The 19642-nt window shown below is 39.6% G+C and overlaps 2 protein-coding genes across 2 annotated transcripts; one reads left to right on the top strand and one right to left on the bottom strand.

The window, feature by feature from the left end:
• Positions 1-113: 113 nt before the first annotated feature.
• On the top strand, positions 114-13159 carry LOC128228706 (eukaryotic translation initiation factor 3 subunit F-like). Its single transcript, XM_052940174.1, has 8 exons — positions 114-236; positions 721-791; positions 2958-3037; positions 3356-3493; positions 4631-4722; positions 9358-9494; positions 9947-10060; positions 12903-13159. Exons 1-8 carry the CDS (start codon positions 128-130, stop codon positions 12981-12983), a joined length of 822 nt encoding a protein of 273 aa, XP_052796134.1. The 5' UTR covers positions 114-127; the 3' UTR covers positions 12984-13159.
• A 1788-nt stretch (positions 13160-14947) lies between these two features.
• LOC128226148 (uncharacterized) lies at positions 14948-16972 on the bottom strand. The gene has a single exon (XM_052936044.1). The coding sequence runs from the start codon at positions 16970-16972 to the stop codon at positions 14948-14950; it is 2025 nt and encodes a 674-aa protein (XP_052792004.1).
• Positions 16973-19642: the final 2670 nt, after the last annotated feature.

The following is a 19642-nucleotide window of genomic DNA, read 5'->3' as shown; positions in this document are numbered from 1 at the left end:
CTAAATGTTTTTAGAAAACCCTTATAAATTAATTATTATTTAAATAACGTATTCATCTGTATTTTTTTCTCATAATTACATTATTTCAACCAATCGTTCATTTACCGGTCATTCTTTTCCTTCCAAAATGGCTGCTAATCTCGTGTGTCAGATTCATCCTGTTGTTTTGTTTACTATTGTAGACTCATATGAGAGAAGAAATGAAGACGCTAAACGTGTTATAGGAACTTTACTAGGTCCTTGTGAATAATATTATTGTAAAGCTTTCCGTTTCTCAAAAACTATAATTTCCCTTTCGCATATGTTTACTTTTTTGTTTCGTACCCAAGTTCATTCGTCCTTAACGTTTTCTGATATTGCGGTGACATTTCATATTTATTCAATTTAAAACAGATTTTCATTTTCAGGACAAGAAAATTTAACTTAAAAAATTGATCCAAAATGAACACGTATTGACACAGTATATACTTATCAAGACACGTCTAGTGAAATAGAACCATTTTGGGAAAACTGTAGGTCTTAAGAAAGTGAATTGTTATGACATAGGAATCAAATAAATTTTAGTATTATATATCAATGTCTGATATGTCATGTTTTAATGAGGTTGCTTGACACTTTGAGTATTTGAGGCTAGTAAAGTCTGAGGACTTTTATCCTTCATGAACAGTTGACCTGCGATAAACTTGTGATGAACTAGAATCTACTGTTTTTGTCTTACAGGTACTTATGACAAAGGTGTTGTTGAAGTCACCAATGCATTTGCGGTACCTCACAATGAATCGGAAGATGAGGCGAGTATTTGTTTAATTCATGATATCTTAAAGCATTACCCAACAATTCCTGGACCTATGGTCAACAAACTTGACATGACGGTTTTGCTTGACCAGTAGATGACCCCTATTGATTTTATGGGTCATCAGGTCAAAGGTCAAGGTCACAGTGATCTTTACCAGGAAAAGGTTATCAAAGCTTGTCCGAGTTAAAACTCAACAATGCCTGGACTTATGGTCATCAAACTTGACATGGCAGCTGGTCCTGACCAGAGGATGACACCTATTGACTTACGGGGTCATCATGTCAGAGGTCTAGGTCACAGTGACCTTGAATGCAAACTTGACAATTCCTGGACCTATGGTCATCAAACTTGACAAAAAAGTTGGGCCTGACCAGTAAATGACCCCTATTGATTTTAGGGGTTATCGGGTCAAAGGTCAAGGTTGCAGTGGCCTTGAATGCCAACATGTACCGTTACCTGTTGAAGGCAGCATTCTGGAACCTAAATGTTGACTTAGTGTTAACTCTTCAATGCTTGCAACCATGGCCCTCAAACTTGAATTAGAGGTTGGGCCTTACCAGTAGATGACCCCTAGTGAATTCAGGGGTCATCAGGTCAAAGTCACAGTGACCTTCAAGGCAAAAAGCTAGTCTGCATGATAATTTGACAATGCCTGCACCCATGGCCCTCAAACTTGACATTAAGGTTCCGGGTGACCAGTAGATGACCCATATGGATTTTGAGTTCATAGAGTCAAAGGTCAAGGTCGCATTATAGGTCATTTTAATTTACGTCTTATTTCTTATTCCCTGCTGCTTAGAGGATACATGTTTATCTGCAAATATCAAGCATCATCAGAACATGTTCAAAAACTGTACCTACTTTCCTCACACTTTGAATGGTCATAATCTTAAGACTGCCTCAAATGCATCCAATGTCAATGACAAATCAGCTGTCATTTAAGTCCATGCACATTTCATTCAATTGTCCAAATATTCCTGACAAGAGATGGCGCTCAGGGATGGGGGGGGGTAATGTTTGACAAACATCTCTTGTTTAAAATTCCATTTTGCCAATGAGGTTCCGCTATGGGAAGCCTGAGTAAAGAGTGTTGCAATTAAACATGCAATACAACATCATTATTTTATGCCATGTACTGTGAAATCATTAATGTTCATGGTTTTTGTGGGTTGGGTGATCCACAAATTCAAGATCCCACGAAATATAGACCCTTTGTACACATTTTCAATTGCCTTGTTACGTACATACTTTAGTATATTCTTTACAGAGGTTGCAGTATACAGCGTAAATACCCAATAATAACAAATAATCATTTCATTGTTTTATATTTTACCAAATGACAAACACGTGCTGTAGCGTGTGCTGTTTATGAAAATCTCCAGGTTTACAAGATGTGCATGTTGAGTGTCGGTACTCGAATTTATTTCTTCAATGGAATATTTAATTGATAACATTGATTGTTTGTACTCGAATGTATGCACCTTCTCGGTGTTTTTACAGTTTGCAAAATTCTTAGTTGATATTCAATGGCTTTGCCTTCCTTTATCTTTGATCAGATTCCATCTTATTTTATGACCGTAATTTCCAATTAAATCGTTAATTGACATGGGTATATGCTCTAATTGGCATGTTGTACCACTAAAGAGAGTGTCATAAACCGCGTGACGTATAAGACGGAAATCAAGTTCCCAGCGCGTGGAGATTATGCAGACGATTTAGGACAATCGCAGTTTCGTGTTGTTGTTTTTTCGAAAATGAAAAACCATGTATTCAAGTACCCACGAAAATGTAAATTTTCAGAAAACCACGAAATTTCATGCCAACGAATATAAATGATTTCACAGTAGTTTTCAATATAGTGTAAATATTTCTAAAAAATAAATTGCTTATAGATTTGAAAAATAACAACAACAACTATACAGCTTTTATCAGTGTTCTCAATAAGAACCGGCTGCCGGCCAAAATGGATGGTTCAAATGGCAATTTGGCCGGTTAAAATTTGGAAAAATGAATGAATTTTAAGTAAAATGAGAAGTAGCTATTCGTTTACTTTACTATTTGAGACGGTTCAACCGAAACTTATTGAGAACCCTGTTTTATTTGATCTTTTAGATTGTGTTTCTATTGTTTAAGAATGTTTGTTTATTATTTATTGTTATAGGTTGCAGCTGACCTGGAGTATGCCAGAAATATGTATGAACTTCACAAAAAAGTGAATGCCTCAGAAGTTATAGTTGGATGGTGAGAGAAGTAACTTGTCTATGATAAAGTCCAAATACAGGGTGTACCCCTAAATACAGGAAACGTCCAAATAAAAATATATTAGAAGTTACACGGAACATATCAGTCTATATACCTAATTAATATTTGATTTTTGTTTTACACTACATTTGTCTGGTTCCTCATGGCAAGTTTTCAAGTAAAGATGATTTTACAAAATTTTAAACACAATTTCATCTCTGGCCATGCATATCTGAATGATTGCCCTGTGCATGTATTATATGCATATATTTTAATAATGCAATTATTAAAGTTTTATCATATACATGTTCACTGTAGGTACTCCACAGGTGCCGATGTATCAGAGCACTCACTACTGATTCACGAGTACTACTCCAGAGAAGCAAAGAACCCCGTCCATTTAACAGCTGACACCACCCTTCGTAATAACAAGTTTGGATTGAAGGCTTATGTTAGGTATGATATAATTTGGCTTGTTAAAGGTTTATGAAGGGTTTTTAGCTCGACTATTCGAAGAATAAGGAGAGCTATACCTACTCACCCTGGTGTTGGCGTCGGCGTTGGCGTCACACCTTGGTTAAGGTTTTGCATGTAAGCACCTTTAAGTCATTATCTCAGTAAATACATCAGTTATTGCATTGGAACTTTGGATATGTATTCCCAACTATCTAACATACTAAATTAATGAAGTTAGATAACAATTATTTGAATATAATGCAAATAATAGGCCTTTATTATTCGACTTAGAAATTCTGGTTAAGGTTTTGCGTGTAAGCACACATAGGTTAATATCTCAGCAACTACTTGAGGTATTGCATTAAGACTTGATACGATGGTACTCAACCATCCAACCTACTTAATAAACCAAGTTAGATAACTCTAGTTTGCATTTAATGCAAATAATAGGCCTTTATTATTTGACTTAGAAATTCTGGTTAAGGTTTTGCGTGCAAGCACACATAGCTTAATATCTCAGCAACTACTTGAGGTATTGCATTGAGACTTGATACAATGGTACTCAACCATCCAAGTTAGATAACTCTAGTTTGCATTTAATGCAAATAATTGCCCTTTATTATTCCACTTAGAAATTCTGGTTAAGGTTTTGAGAAATTCTGGTTAAGGTTTTGCGTGCAAGCACACATAGGTTTATATCTCAGCAACTACTTGAGGTATTGCATTGAGACTTTGTACAATGGTACTCAACCATCCAACCTACTTAATTAACTAAGTTAGATAACTCTAGTTTGCATTTAATGCAAATTAATTGCCCTTTATTATTCAACTTAGAAATTCTGGTTAAGGTTTTGCATGTAACCACATTTAAGTTAATATTGCATTAAAATCTTAACTAACAGTGATCCATGCATGTTTTGCCGAAACTTTTCAATCCTTACACTGAAAAGCGACAGAATAGTCAAGCGCGCTGTCTCTGTGACAGCTCTTGTTTATTTTGTGAAGGTAATAATTCATATTGCTTTTAAAACCCTCCTATATGATATCAGGACTTTCAGTGAATCTGCTGAGAATGATCTAATTATCACTAGTTTATCTGTATGATCTTTATACATGTATATTTCCACTTCTTCACAGCACACAGATTGGCACCCCGGGGAAGACAGTAGGTACAATGTTCGCCCCCATCCAGGTGGATGTGACTAGCTACGAACCAGAAAAAGTTGGAGGTAGGCTTCAATCAGTCGATTGTAAAATGGTCCTGTCAGGATTTGTTTTTGGAATTGGATATGAGATGGTAGTGATTTAACCCTGGTCAAAATGTGTGTCCCCTTAATGACTCAACCTGTGTAGTGCTGGTATGCTGCAGAGGTTGCCAGCTTGCCATCGTTTAAGATACATGTATGGATCTGTTAGATACATGTATGGATCTGTTATTATCTCCCGCCGAATCGAAGATTATTGTTTTGGCGTGGCCATCCGTCATTCCGTCCTTCCGTTCGTTTGTCCGTCCGGTACCATATCTTGGTAGGCATTGATCAGAAAATGTTCAAACTTGTTCAGAATGTTCCCCTTGATCAAATCTCGACCACTTGCAAAAGTGGGTCACATTGGGTCAAAAACTAGGTCACTAGGTCAAATCTTAGAAAAATCTTTGGAACATACTAGAGGCATTATACATGGTCAAATATTCATGAAACTAAATCAAAATGTTTTCCTTGATGAACTTATCGTCGTAAATAATACTGGGTCACATATGATAGAAAATTAGGTCACGAGGTCAAATCTTGTCTGGAACCATATCATGGTAATGATTGGTCAAGTTATGTTCAATATTGGTCATGATGTACCCCTTAATGAAATATGGGTCACATGGGGTCAAAAACTAGGTCATTAGGTCAAATCTTAGAAAAATCTTTGGAACATACTAGAGGCATTATACATGGTCAAATATTCATAAAACTTAATCAGAATGTTTTCCTTGATGAACTCTTGGCTGTTAATAAAACTAGGTCACATATGATCGAAAATTAGGTCACAAGGTCAAATCTTAGAAAAATCTCGTCTGGAACCATATCATGGTAATGATTGGTCAGGTTATGTTCAAAATTGGTCACAATGTACCCCATGACGAAATATGGACAACTTAAAAAGTGGGTCACATGGGGTCAAAAACATCACATCACTAGGTCAAATCTTAGAAAAATCTTTGGAACATACTAGAGGCATTATTTATGGTCTAATATTCATGAAACTTGAGTATGTTAGCATGGTCAGAATGTTCGCTTGGGTAAAATTTTGACTCTGTTTTAAAAGTGGGTCATATGGGTCAAAAACAAGGTCAATAGGTCAAATCTAAGAAAAAACGATTGGGAACACACTAGAGGCAATCTAATATTCATGAAACTTAATAAAACTTGCTGAATAGTTCGAAACTGGGTCACATGGGGTCAGAAACAAGGTCAGTAGGTGAAATCTTTGAAAAATTGTGTCCCAAACCAAACATTGGTATTGAATAGTGAGTTATGTTCAAATTTGGTCAGAATGTTTGCCTTAATGAAATCTTACAAGAATTTTAAAATTGGTCACATGGGGTCAAAATTTGGTCAGAATGTTTGCCTTAATGAAATCTTACAAGAATTTTAAAATCGGTCACATGGGGTCAAAAACTAGGTCACTGGGTCATATCTTACAGAAATCTTGGGGACACTCTAGAGGCAGTAAAACGGCTCTTATTTCCATGAAACTTAATCAAAATGTTTGCTTCGATGAAGTTTTGGTATGGTTTGAAACAAGTAGGTCATGTGGGGTCAAAAATGTGGTCACTGGGACAAATCTTAAAAAGACCTTGTGGATACTCTAGAGGCTATATTTTTTTGCTATATATCTGAACCAATCTTCATGACACATGAACAGAATGTTTGCCTTGATTAAATCTTAGATTAGTTTGGAACTGAGTAACATGGAATCATAAACTAGGTTTCTTGGTCAATTCTAAATGCTACATTTTATACAATATTTTTTTTTATTTCAAACAGTTGCAATCAAACTCAAACACATAAATAATTATTTCACCAACAATTGATTTCCATTCCTTGACTTAGCCCAATCAGGCGGGGGATATCAATTCAACGAATTTGCTTGTTTTATTTCAGTTTTAGCGTGTTTAGTTTTTAGCTCCACTGGCCGAAGGCCATGGAGCTTATGTCGTCACAGATTGTCCGTCGTGCGTGCGTGCGTGCGTAAACTTTTACTTTAAACGACATCTCCTCTGAAACTGATAAGCGGATTTTGACAAAACTTCACAGGAATGTTCCTTTGGTGGTCCTTTACCAAAATTGCTCAAATGGTTCCGGTCCATTGCATAATATGGCCGCCAGAGCTAAAAATAGCAAAATCTTTAAACGACATCTCCTCTGAAACGGTTCGGCAGATTTTGATGAAACTTGACAGTAATGTTCCTTGGGTGGTCCTTTATTAAAATTGCTCAAATGGTTCTGGTCCATTGCACAATATGGCCGCCACAGCTAAAAATAGCAAAATCTTTAAACGACATCTCCTCTGAAACGGATAGGCAGATTTTGATGAAACTTGACAGAATTGTTCCTTGGGTGGTCCTTAACCAAAATTGCTCAAATGGTTCCGGTCCGCTGCACAACATGGCTGCCAGGGCAAAAAAATAGAAAAACCTTTAAAGAACATCTTCTCAGAAACCGATAATCAGATTTTGATGAAACTTAACAGAAATGTTCCTTGGATGGTCCTTTATCAAATTTGCTTCAATGGTTTCGGTCCACTGCACAAGATGGCCCCCAGAGGTAAAAATAGAAAAACCTTTAAACGACTTCTCCTCAGAAACCGATGATCGTATTGCAATGAAACTTGACAGAAATGTTACTTGGGTAGTCCTTAACCAAAATAGCCCAAACAGTTCTGGTCTCAGGGTTCCCGCTGGCGATCGCCATTGTCGCCATTTGCGACAAAATCGCAAAAGTGGCGACAACTTTTCAAATTTGGCGAATTTATGGCGACAACGATTTTTTTCTAAAATATTTTCTTAAAATGACGTAAGTGGTGACCATGCGGCCTGCATGATAATCGATTCTGTCACTGTCATAAATCAAGCGCATCTGCTGGTGCGACAACAAAAATTAATCCGATAATTAGGGCAAGCAGTCACGGCCCAGTCAACACCTCGCTAATTATTGCAGAATTTTATTGCTTTCACGGATAAACAATGACATCCTTTAACTGTTATGTCTCTTATTAGCAAACAATTTTAATATTTAGCTCAACAGCCTTGTTGTTGCGTAATTATCGTGTTAGTTTTAAATATGCAAATCGTAGAATTTTATGTTGTCGGAAAGTCACGTGATATGCAAATTTCGTAATGACGTTTACGCGCTAAAAATAGACTTGCTTTCGGTTTTGTCGCAATTTGTAATTGCTATAAATGCAGCATTCTAAGAGTTCAAAAAGTGTCAAAAAGATTAACAGAAATCAAATAAATAGGATTAAACCCCATTTGATAAGGCTTCTAATATGTTGGCTGGAGTAAAGAATAGGTAGACAAATTTCTATTAGGAAAGTTATGGCCCTAGTTTGACAATGTATATTTCTTTGAGTTTCCATTTATTTAAAATTTATCTCATAATTTCACAAATGTATTCTTTTATTGTATGCAGGCATTAGACTGAAATCAACATATTGATGTTTATGTCACATTTTTTGCAATATTTTTTTATTTATATACTAGTCCATATACAATGAATTTTGTCAACAGAATAACAATTTGCTATTAATATCTTGTGCTTCATGTACAACAAAATGTTATAATTTGCACGACAATGTGCTAATTAAATGCAATTTAAGGCTCTTAAAATGCTTAAACCCCATGAGCTTCAGGGGGCTTTGCCCCCTTCGCCCCCACAAGGGCGCTGCCCTGGACCCGTAAGGGGGCCTATCGCGGCCCCCTTAACCCCCCGCGAAAAGGTGGCGACAACTTTTTAGAACCCAGGGGGAACCCTGTGGTCTGCTGCACAACATGGGCACCAGAGCTAAGAATAGAAAAAAACTTTAAACTACATCTTCTCAGACACCGATTATCAGATTTTGATGAAACTTTACATAAATGTTCATCGGGATGCCCTTTAACCAAAATTCCCCAAATGGTTCTGGTCCGCTGCACAACATGGCTGCGAGAGTTAAAAAATAAAAAAAACTTTATACGACTTGTCGTCGAAACCGATGACCTTTTTTCGATAAAACTTGACAGAAATGTTTGTTTGGTGCTCCTTTACTCAAATTGCCCAAATCATTTCGGTCCACTGCACAACATGGCAGCCAGAGCTATTAAAGTAAAAAAATTTTTTAAATAACTTCTCCTCAAAAATTGATGATTGTATTTCTATGAAACTTGACGAAAATGTTCGTTAGGTGGTCTTTGCTTGAACCTTTTGGCCAGTGGAGCACAGGCACTGATGTGCCTCTTGTTCCAATTAATTCTACTTAAAAAATCTACTTTCAGGCAATTAAAGTATATTTTTTTAGGAGTGACAGCAATTAATCATAAATAGGGGCCAGTTTCATAAAAGAATCTTTGTCATTACTTAAACTTTAAAATTCTTATATCTGTATTAACGTCGAAAATGGCAAAAAGTTGATTTATATTATTTTTTTTTGCCTTGTGATCATTTTAAATAATAGGATATAGTTTGAAAACACAAATATGGAACAAAGTAACAAAAATATGACACTTAGATGATTTCAATTGACGCCTTAGGTCTTTAGTTTAAAGGGCACCATGAGAATACGCGTATGTTGATGATAAGCTTATTACACTGTATTCATTCTTGTTTTTACAGTGGGTGTGATCCAGGGTGGGAAATACAACCCCAAGCGCAGTGTGAACCTTATAAACGACCTGGCTCAAGTGGAGAGGGCATGTGGCATGCTTCAGCAGAAACTCGCCATGACCCTGGAATATGTTGAGGATGTGCTGGTACACTTCAGTTTACACTTGACAGATTTTAAACATGTTGGGTCTAAAAAATAATGTCTTTAGTGAGTCATTAATTTACCTATGATTCATATTTTCTCCAAAATTTAACATACCATACTTATTCAGCTCATGAATTCATTCATTCAGCAATGAATGTCTGAATAAACAATTATTTTCCAATGCAATTGCCATTACAATTGAGTAACAATTTACAAGCATTCAGATGAAACGGATTTTTTGAAAAATTCTCTCATTGCTACACTATCCCTGGGAAATGGCTGAGGCCTCTTTCCCTTATATTGAGTCAGGGCCCTGGTTGATGGCTCTCTTCTTTTGACTGGTATATTTGAAATTGCCATTTTATCACATTTTTTTACCAACCGCGTTAAATCAATTGTGCAAAATATCATTGTCTCTAATTCTCTGCTGAACTTTATATGTTTTATATGTAGGCAAATAAGATCACATCAGACAACTCTATAGGCCGTTACCTGATGGACTTGGTGACCAAGGTGCCCGTCATTGAGCCTGCAGACTTTGAGGAAATGCTTAACTCTAACATGAAGGTAAGGACAGCAGGGAATAATTTATAAATATTCCCTTGCATATTTACTGTTGTGTATCTTGTGATGACACATTTTAAGTTTACAAGGAGAAAATAACAGGATTAATCCAACAGAAAAACATACCCTGTATGTCATATTGTATATCATAATTATTATGCCCCCCTTCGAAGAAGAGGGGTATATTGCTTTGCACAGGCATGTCGGTATGTCAGTCGGTCAGTCGGTAGACCAAAGCTTGTCCGAGTGATAACTCAACAATTCCTGGACGTATGGTCATCAAACTTGACATGAAGGTTGGGCCTGACCAGTAGATGACCCCTATTGATTTTAGGGCTCATCGGGTCAAAGGTCAAGGTCACAGTGACCTTTAATGGTAAAATAATTTTAAAGCTTGTCCGAGTGATAACTCAACAATGCCTAGACCTATGGTCATCAAACTTGATATGGAAGTTGGGCCTGACCATTAGATGACCCCTATTGTTTTTGGGGGTCATCGGGCCAAAGATCAAGGTCATAGTGACATTGAATGGTAAAAGGTTGCCCGAGTGATAACTCAACAATGCCTGCACCCATGGCCCTCATAATTGACTTGGAGGTTGGGCCTGACCAGTAGATGAACCCTAATGTTTTTGGGGGTCATCGGGCCAAAGGTCAAGGTCACAGTGACCTTGAATGGTAAAAGGTTGTCCATGTGATAACTCGACAATGCCTACACCCATGGCCCTCAAACTTGACTTGGAGGTTGGGCCTGACCAGTAGATGACCCCTATTGTTTTCGGGGGTCATCGGGCCAAAGGTCAAGGTCACAGTGACCTTGAATGGTAAAAGGTTGTCCGTGTCATTACTCGACAATGCCTGCACCTATGACCCTCAAACTTGACTTGGAGGTTGGGCCTGACCAGTAGATGACCCCTATTGTTTTTGGGGGTCATCGGGCCAAAGGTTAAGGTCACAGTGACCTTGAATGGTAAAAGGTTGTCTGAGTGATAACTCGACAATGCCTGCACCCACGGCCATCAAACTTGAATTGGAGGTTGGGCCTGACCAGTAGATGGCCCCTATTGATTTTAGGGGTCATTGGGCCAAAGGTCAAGGTAACAGTGACTTTGAACGATAAAAGGTTGCCCGAGTGATAACTCAACAATGCCTGCGCCCATGGTCCTCAAACTTGACTTGGAGGTTAAGCCTGACCAGTAGATGACTCCTATTGATTTAAGGGGTCAAGGTCACAGTGACCTTGAAAGCAAACTCGACAATTCCTGGACCTATGGTCATCAAACTTGACATGAAGGTTGGGCCTGACCAGTAGATGACCCCTCTTGACTTTGGGGGTCATCAGGCCAAGGTCAAGGTCACAGTAACCTTTAACGCAAAAAAGTTAACAAATCTTCTCCCAGTGATATCTCAACAATGCCTGAATCTATGATCATCAAACTTGACATGTAAGTTGGGCCTGACCAGGAGATGACCCTTATTGATTTTAGGAGTCTTTGGGTCAAAGGTCAGGTTCACAGTGACATTGAATGCGAAAATGTTTCAAGTGATAATTGGACAATGCCTGCACCCATGGCCCTCAAACTTGACTTGGAGTTGTGTCTGACCTGTAGATGACCCCTTATGATTTAAGGGGTCATTGGATCAAAGGTCAAGGTTACAGTGACCTTGAATGAAAAATGCTTGTCTGTGTGATAACTTGTCAATGCCTGCACCCATGGCCCTCAAACTTAACATTTAGATTTTTGGTGACCAGCTGATGACTACTATGGATTTTATAGAGTCAAAAGTCATGGTCATAACACACTCTATCCTCAAACTTTGAATGGTCATAATCTTAAAACTGCCTCAGCGGCATACAATGTTTGCGACAAATCAGCTGTCATTTCGGTCCATGCATATTTCATTCAATTGTCCATATAACACCATGGCGCTCAGGGGGGGCATAATGTTTGAGAAACATCTCTTGTTATTATTTGACATACTCCTTGATGATTTATCAATCATCGTTCTTATTACAAGAATGAGCTTAACCGGTATTTATTATTATTTATATATTGATCTAATCAAAAATAGGTGTTACATGTAAGTCCAGAATCCAGATCATTGGGAACTTTCATATAGGATCCTAGGTACAAAATCACTCCTAGGAAACTGTGTCATTTCTATTTGGAAAATCATGTTTTCAGTCGGAATGCAAGCTAATGTTTGTTTGTATCCATCTTATTTTGAATTCTCATGCATGTTGTGAAACTGCCATATGTAGCATCAACTGTTCATAGTTTGTCAAACACAAAAAAGTTTCAAGGATGATCAAATTTAGCATTTATCCTAAAATCAGGATTGAAAACTTCAGTTTTTTTAGTGGACATTTTTCATTAAATTAGTAAGAAGTACCTTGACATGGATAATTTGATTTGAAACCAATTTCAACCGGGTTCGAAGCTCCTTACCCTCATTTTGCCTGAATTCCTCATACTTGAACAGTGGTCGAAATTAATACGAGCCCGCAAGACCTGCACTGGTAAAATGTCTTTCGGGCTTGCTCAAATTCTGAATTTTATATAGCAGGGCTTGTTAAAAAAATTGATGCCAAGCAATAGTATAAGAATTCGGGCTTGTTCATCCAAAAGTCTAATTTCTATGACTGCTTGAACTAAATTTTCAGGATTGGGATATTCTGTTATCCTCATTGAAGTGGGTATTTGTTATGTATATAGCAGCATTCATACCCCTCCCTATTGAGCTTTTATAGTAATGCAGTGGCCGTCTGCAGAGCAAAGGGTCGTTCTTATGATCCCCACCAGATGCACATGTTTCAACTAGTATTTTTTTTAATCTATTACAGGACCTGTTGATGGTGACATACCTCGCGAATCTGACCCGTACACAGCTCGCCTTGAATGAGAAACTCAACATCGCCCTTTAGACTCTTGAAAATCCATTGAACAGTTTGGAAGTGAAATTGTTGTTAACCAGTCTTAAAACAGTGCTTCAAGATGCTGAATCTGACACACAGATATCACGTTGACTTATTCCCAATTAAAACTGGGACTTGTAATCATAGATTGAAATGCAAATAAATAAAATGATAGGAAATTGGTATTTAAATGCTTTTTGTTTCTATGCCTATGAAGAAAGACGGAGTTGTAGTTATTGAAATTACCTTCAAATGTTTTGCATACAATGGATACGGTACATTCATACCTACAATGTAATAAAGGAAATCGGTATGATAGCAGTCATCGTAATAATTGAATGTAGTGTGATCAAGGAACACCTTCATAAGATGCCCATACTGCCATCAGTTAGGCACTATCACTTTCATGTTGACATTTTCAAAATTTATCAACAGTATTTGAAACCCAACAAACTTTGATATGTCAAAGCAATGTAAATATATGTGTGAACTTATTTTTGTAGTAAAATAATTAAATTGAAAATTATTAAAATAATAGTATAATCAGATCTGGGATTTATCTCTTAACAGACTCAGACTTTTATGCAGTTATGATATACCGGTAAGAGTAATCAGTGGAAAATAAAACCTTTTTGTTTTGGATGACCAATTTTGCTCGCCTGAGAATATAGTAAGCAATGTGGATTTGTCTTTAATAGGGATGGCAACGAGTACCCGAGTAAAATCACTACTCGAGCACCCGGAAAAAAAATATAAAAAAAATCTATAAAAATCATCAAATACACGATTTACAGACAATATCAGATCTGGTTAGTTGCCAAGAGGACAATTTACGGTCCCTCTTATCCCCGCTGTGTACACAATTGACCTCAATCAATTAGTTGACAGTTGTTGTGATAGTTGCAAACTGTCAACAAAGGACCCCTATTTCAAATTAGCACTGATGTCAATTAGAGAAGTTTTGATAGCGGTACTTTCATCTACACAATTCTATTGTATACCAATTAGAGACCTTTCACCAAACAGTGGACGCTAACGAGCGAAAGAGTATCGAGAAATGATTTATTAATGGGCGTATTTTAACTATTTTTGCAATGATTATCACAATTGATTGGTTGATATTTTAAATCAAGAATTATGAATATTGATGAGGTAAACACGAATTACACAATTCTGATTGTTGTTCATTTCTGCAGTGCAAACTTGTATAAAATGAAACAAATAAGACGAATTAAAAGCCTGAAACAACATTTGTTTTCTTTTGTATCATTTTTTGTTGTTAAAATACGTAATGAAAGTTTACTTTTAAGGTGAAAATGACCAATAATACGACCAACACGCAATATACGTCATTAACGATACATGTATACACAATAAAATCTTTGCGTAAACATAATCAATTTTTCCGAGTAATCGAGTACCCGAGTACTCGATCGAACGATTGTCCGAGTACTCGAGTATTGATTTTACTACTCGTTGCCATCCCTAGTCTTTAAATGGTCATTCACTGTTAATTGTGACCTTTAGCATGTTAACACTAGCAGTCATATTTTCTAGTTAATCCTCATGAAACTTGACCAGAATGCATTTCCCAATTTAATCAAGGCTAAGTTTGTAGTGAAAAAAGTGAGACGTCAGATCAAATGATCATAAAACCTTGTTAATATACCATAGGACATATTTTTCTCCCAATCTTTATGAAACTTGGTCAAGCTTAGCTTCGTTAAGGTTCAAGTATGGATTACAGCGGTACAAATGTGTGAACTAATTTACCCGATTTTTTTATTATGGATCCTGCATGAAGTTTGTCTTCATGGAAGCTAGGTCAAGTTTATGCATGTCAGCGTTAAGTTCTGGTACATGGTTTGCAGTAACATTTACAAGGGGCTTGTGCATGACAGCATTGAGTTCTGGTACATGGTTTGCAGTAACATTTTACCAGGGGCTTGTTCATGTCAAAGTTGAGTTTTGGTTCATGGTTTGTATACATCAACCAGGGGCCTGTTCATATCAGCGTTGAGTTCTGGTACATGGGTTGCATCAAGCAGGGGCCTGTTCATAGCAGCGTCGAGTTCTGGTACATGGTTTGCATCAAGCAGGGGCCTGTTCATATCAGCGTCGAGTTCTGGTACATGGGTTGCATCAAGCAGGGGCCTGTTCATAGCAGCGTTGAGTTCTGGTACATGGGTTGCATCAACCAGGGGCCTGTTCATAGCAGCGTCGAGTTCTGGTACATGGTTTGCATTAAGCAGGGGCCTGTTCATATCAGCGTCGAGTTCTGGTTCATGGGTTGCATCAAGCAGGGGCCTGTTCATATCAGCGTCGAGTTCTGGTACATGGGTTGTATCAAGCAGGGGCCTGTTCATATCAGCGTCGAGTTCTGGTACATGGTTTGCATCAAGCAGGGGCCTGTTTATAGCAGCGTCGAGTTCTGGTACATGGGTTGCATCAAGCAGGGGCCTGTTCATAGCAGCATCGAGTTCTGGTACATGGGTTGCATCAAGTAGTGGCCTGTTCATAGCAGCGTCGAGTTCTGGTACATGGTTTGCATTAACAAGGGGCCTGTTCATATCAGCGTCGAGTTCTGGTACATGGGTTGCATCAAACAGGGGCCTGTTCATAGCAGCGTCAAGTTCTGGTACATGGTTTGCATTAACAAGGGGCCTGTTCATATCAGCTTCGAGTTCTGGAACATTGGTTGCATTAACAAGGGGCCTGTTCATATCAGCGTCAAGTTCTGGTACATGGTTTGCATTAAGCAGGGGCCTGTTCATATCAGCGTCGAGTTCTGGTACATGGGTTGCATCAAGTAGTGGCCTGTTCATAGCAGCGTCGAGTTCTGGTACATGGTTTGCATTAAGCAGGGGCCTGTTCATATCAGCGTCAAGTTCTGGTACATGGGTTGCATCAAACAGGGGCCTGTTCATAGCAGCGTCAAGTTCTGGTACATGGTTTGCATTAACAAGGGGCCTGTTCATATCAGCGTCGAGTTCTGGAACATGGGTTGCATTAACAAGGGGCCTGTTCATATCAGCGTCAAGTTCTGGTACATGGTTTGCATTAAGCAGGGGCCTGTTCATATCAGCGTCGAGTTCTGGTACATGGGTTGCATCAAGTAGTGGCCTTTTCATAGCAGCGTCGAGTTCTGGTACATGGTTTGCATTAACAAGGGGCCTGTTCATAGCAGCGTCGAGTTCTGGTACATGGGTTGCATCAAGCAGGGGCCTGTTCATAGCAGCGTTGAGTTCTGGTACATGGGTTGCATCAACCAGGGGCCTGTTCATATCAGCGTCGAGTTCTGGAACATGGGTTGCATTAACAAGGGGCCTGTTCATATCAGCGTCAAGTTCTGGTACATGGGTTGCATCAACCAGGGGCCTGTTCATATCAGCGTCGAGTTCTGGTACATGGGTTGCATCAAACAGGGGCCTGTTCATATCAGCGTCGAGTTCTGGAACATGGGTTGCATTAACAAGGGGCCTGTTCATATCAGCGTCAAGTTCTGGTACATGGGTTGCATCAAGCAGGGGCCTGTTCATATCAGCGTCGAGTTCTGGTTCATGGGTTGCATCAAGCAGGGGCCTGTTCATATCAGCGTCGAGTTCTGGTACATGGGTTGCATCAAGCAGGGGCCTGTTCATAGCAGCATCGAGTTCTGGTACATGGTTTGCATCAAGCAGGGGCCTGTTCATAGCAGCGTCGAGTTCTGGTACATGGGTTGCATCAAGCAGGGGCCTGTTCATAGCAGCGTTGAGTTCTGGTACATGGGTTGCATCAACCAGGGGCCTGTTCATAGCAGCGTCGAGTTCTGGTACATGGTTTGCATTAAGCAGGGGCCTGTTCATATCAGCGTCGAGTTCTGGTTCATGCGTTGCATCAAGCAGGGGCCTGTTCATAGCAGCATCGAGTTCTGGTACATGGGTTGCATCAAGTAGTGGCCTGTTCATAGCAGCGTCGAGTTCTGGAACATGGGTTGCATTAACAAGGGGCCTGTTCATATCAGCGTCAAGTTCTGGTACATGGGTTGCATACAACAAGCAGGGGCCTGTTCATATCAGCGTTGAGTTCTGGTACATGGGTTGCATCAAGCAGGGGCCTGTTCATATCAGCTTCGAGTTCTGTTACATGGGTTGCATCAACAAGGGGCCTGTTCATATCAGCTTCGAATTCTATTAAATGGGTTGCATCAATCAGGGGCCTGTTCATATTAGCGTCGAGTTCTGGTACATGGGTTGCATCGACCAGGGGCCTGTTCATATCAGCGTCGAGTTCTGGTACATGGGTTGCATCAAGCAGGGGCCTGTTCATAGCAGCGTCGAGTTCTGGTTCATGTGTTGCATCAAGCATGGGCCTGTTCATAGCAGCGTCGAATTCTGGTACGTGGGTTGCATCAACAAGGGGCCTGTTCATATCAGCTTCGAATTCTATTAAATGGGTTGCATCAATCATGTGCCTGTTCATATTAGCGTCGAGTTCTGGTACATGGGTTGCATCAAGTAGGGGCCTGTTCACATCAGCGTTAAGTTCTGGAACATGGGTTGCATCAATCAGGGGCCTTTTCATATCAGCGTCAAGTTATGATACATGGGTTGCATCAACCAGGGGCCTGCTCATATCAGCGTCGAGTTCTGATACATGGGTTGCATCAGCCAGGGGCCTGCTCATATCAGCGTCGAGTTCTGGAACATGGTTTGCATCAAGCAGGGGCTTGTTTATATCAGCGTCGAGTTCTGGTTCATGGGTTGCATCAAGCAGGGGCCTGTTCATATCAGCATCAAGCTCTGGTACATGGTTTGTAGTAATATCTTGTGCATGTCAGCATTGAGTTCTGGTACATGGTTTGCAGTAACATTTACCAGGGGCTTGTGCATGCCAGCGTCGAGTTCTGGCACATGTTTTGCTGTAACATTTTACCAGGGGCTTCTGCAAGTCAGCGTCGAGCTCAGATTCATGGTTTGCAGTAAAATTTACAAGGGGTCAGGCATAATAGCGTTCAGTTCTGGTACATGGTTTGCAGTAACATTTACCAGCGGCTTGAGCATGTCAGCGTTGAGTTTTCATACATGAGCTGGAAACACATCAAGAAGGGCGTGTGCTTGTCAACCTTGTGTTCTGAACTTCTGGTACATGGTTTGCAGTTACATTTACCAGGGGCTAGTGCATGTCAGCATCGAGTTCTGGAACATAGTTTGCAGGAACATCTAAAAGGGGATTGTGCTTGTCAGAGTCGAGTTCTTGATCATGATTTTCAGTAACTTCGACGAGTGGCTTGTACATGTCAGCGTCGAGTTCTGAAACATGATTTTCAGTAACTTTGACGTGGGGCTTGTACGTGTGAGCGTCGAGTTCTGGTACATGGTTTTCAGTAACTTCGACGAGTGGCTTGTACATGTCAGCATCGAGTTCTGAAACATGATTTTCAGTAACTTCGACGAGGGGCTTGTACGTATCAGCGTCAAGTTCTGGTACATGGTTTTCAGTAACTTCGACGAGTGGCTTGTACATGTCAGCGTCGAGTTCTGAAACATGATTTTCAGTAACTTCGACGAGGGGCTTGTACGTATCAGCGTCGAGTTCTGGTACATGGTTTTCAGTAACTTCGACGAGTGGCTTGTACATGTCAGCGTCGAGTTCTCAAACATGATTTTCAGTAACTTTGACGATGGGCTTGTACATGTCAGCGTTGAGTTCTGGTACATGGTTTGCATTAACATCGACCATGGGCGTGTACATGACGTCGTCGAGTTCTGGTACATGGTTTACAGAAACATCGACCAGGGGCTTGTATATAATGGCGTCGAGTTTTGGTACATGGTTGGTAGTAACATTTACCAGGGGCTTGTACATGTCAGCGTTGCGTTCTGGTACATGGTTTGCAGTAACATTTTACCAGGGGCTTGTGCATAATGTCGTCGAGTTCTGGTACATGGTTTGTAGTAACATTTACAAGAGGCTTGTGCATGTCAGCGTCAAGTTCTGGTGCATGGTTTTGCAGTAACATTTACCAGGGGCTTGTACATGTCAGCGTTGCGTTCTGGTACATGGTTTGCAGTAACATTTTACCAGGGGAGTGTGCATGACAGAGTTGAGTTCTGGTACATGGTTTGCAGTAACATTTACAAGAGGCTTGTGCATGTCAGCGTCAAGTTCTGGTACATGGTTTTGCAGTAACATTTACCAGGGGCTTGTACATTTCAGCGTTGCGTTCTGGTACATGGTTTGCAGTAACATTTTACCAGGGGATTGTGTATGACAGCGTTGAGCTCCAGAGCATGGATTGCAGTAACTTCGACGAGGGGTTTGTATATGTCGGCGTAGAGATCTGGTATATGGTTTGTAGTAACATCGGCCAGTAGCTTTTATATGTCAGCTTTGAGTTCTGGTACATGGTTTGCATTAACATCGACCAGGGCTTGTACATGTCAGCATTGAGTTCTGGTACATGGTTTTGCAGTTACATTGACCAGGGCTTGTACATATCAGCGTCGAGTTCGGTACATGATTTGCTGCAACATGGACCAGGGGCTCATGTCAGCGTTGGGTTCTGGTTCATAAATTGATTGTAATAATCAACGAATCCGACCATCAAATTAACGTTTGATGATCGGTGACATTGCGTATTTTAGAAAATTATCGTTACGCTCTTTCAGAGCATAGTATCCGAGACG

The sequence above is a fragment of the Mya arenaria genome, chromosome 3 (genome assembly GCF_026914265.1).
Source record: "Mya arenaria isolate MELC-2E11 chromosome 3, ASM2691426v1".
Lineage (NCBI taxonomy): Eukaryota > Metazoa > Mollusca > Bivalvia > Myida > Myidae > Mya > Mya arenaria.
This window is presented reverse-complemented; position numbering and strand designations above follow the sequence as displayed.

Bases quoted from the DNA above. Each gene is read 5' to 3' on its own strand.
- LOC128226148 (XM_052936044.1), bottom strand. From the start codon at position 16,972: ATGAACAGGCCCCTTGTTAATGCAACCCATGTTCCAGAACTCGACGCT.
- LOC128228706 (XM_052940174.1), top strand. From the start codon at position 128: ATGGCTGCTAATCTCGTGTGTCAGATTCATCCTGTTGTTTTGTTTACT. The intron at 792-2,957 runs GCGAGTATTTGT...TTATTGTTATAG, and splicing joins ACAATGAATCGGAAGATGAG to GTTGCAGCTGACCTGGAGTA. The intron at 3,494-4,630 runs GTATGATATAAT...ACTTCTTCACAG, and splicing joins GGATTGAAGGCTTATGTTAG to CACACAGATTGGCACCCCGG.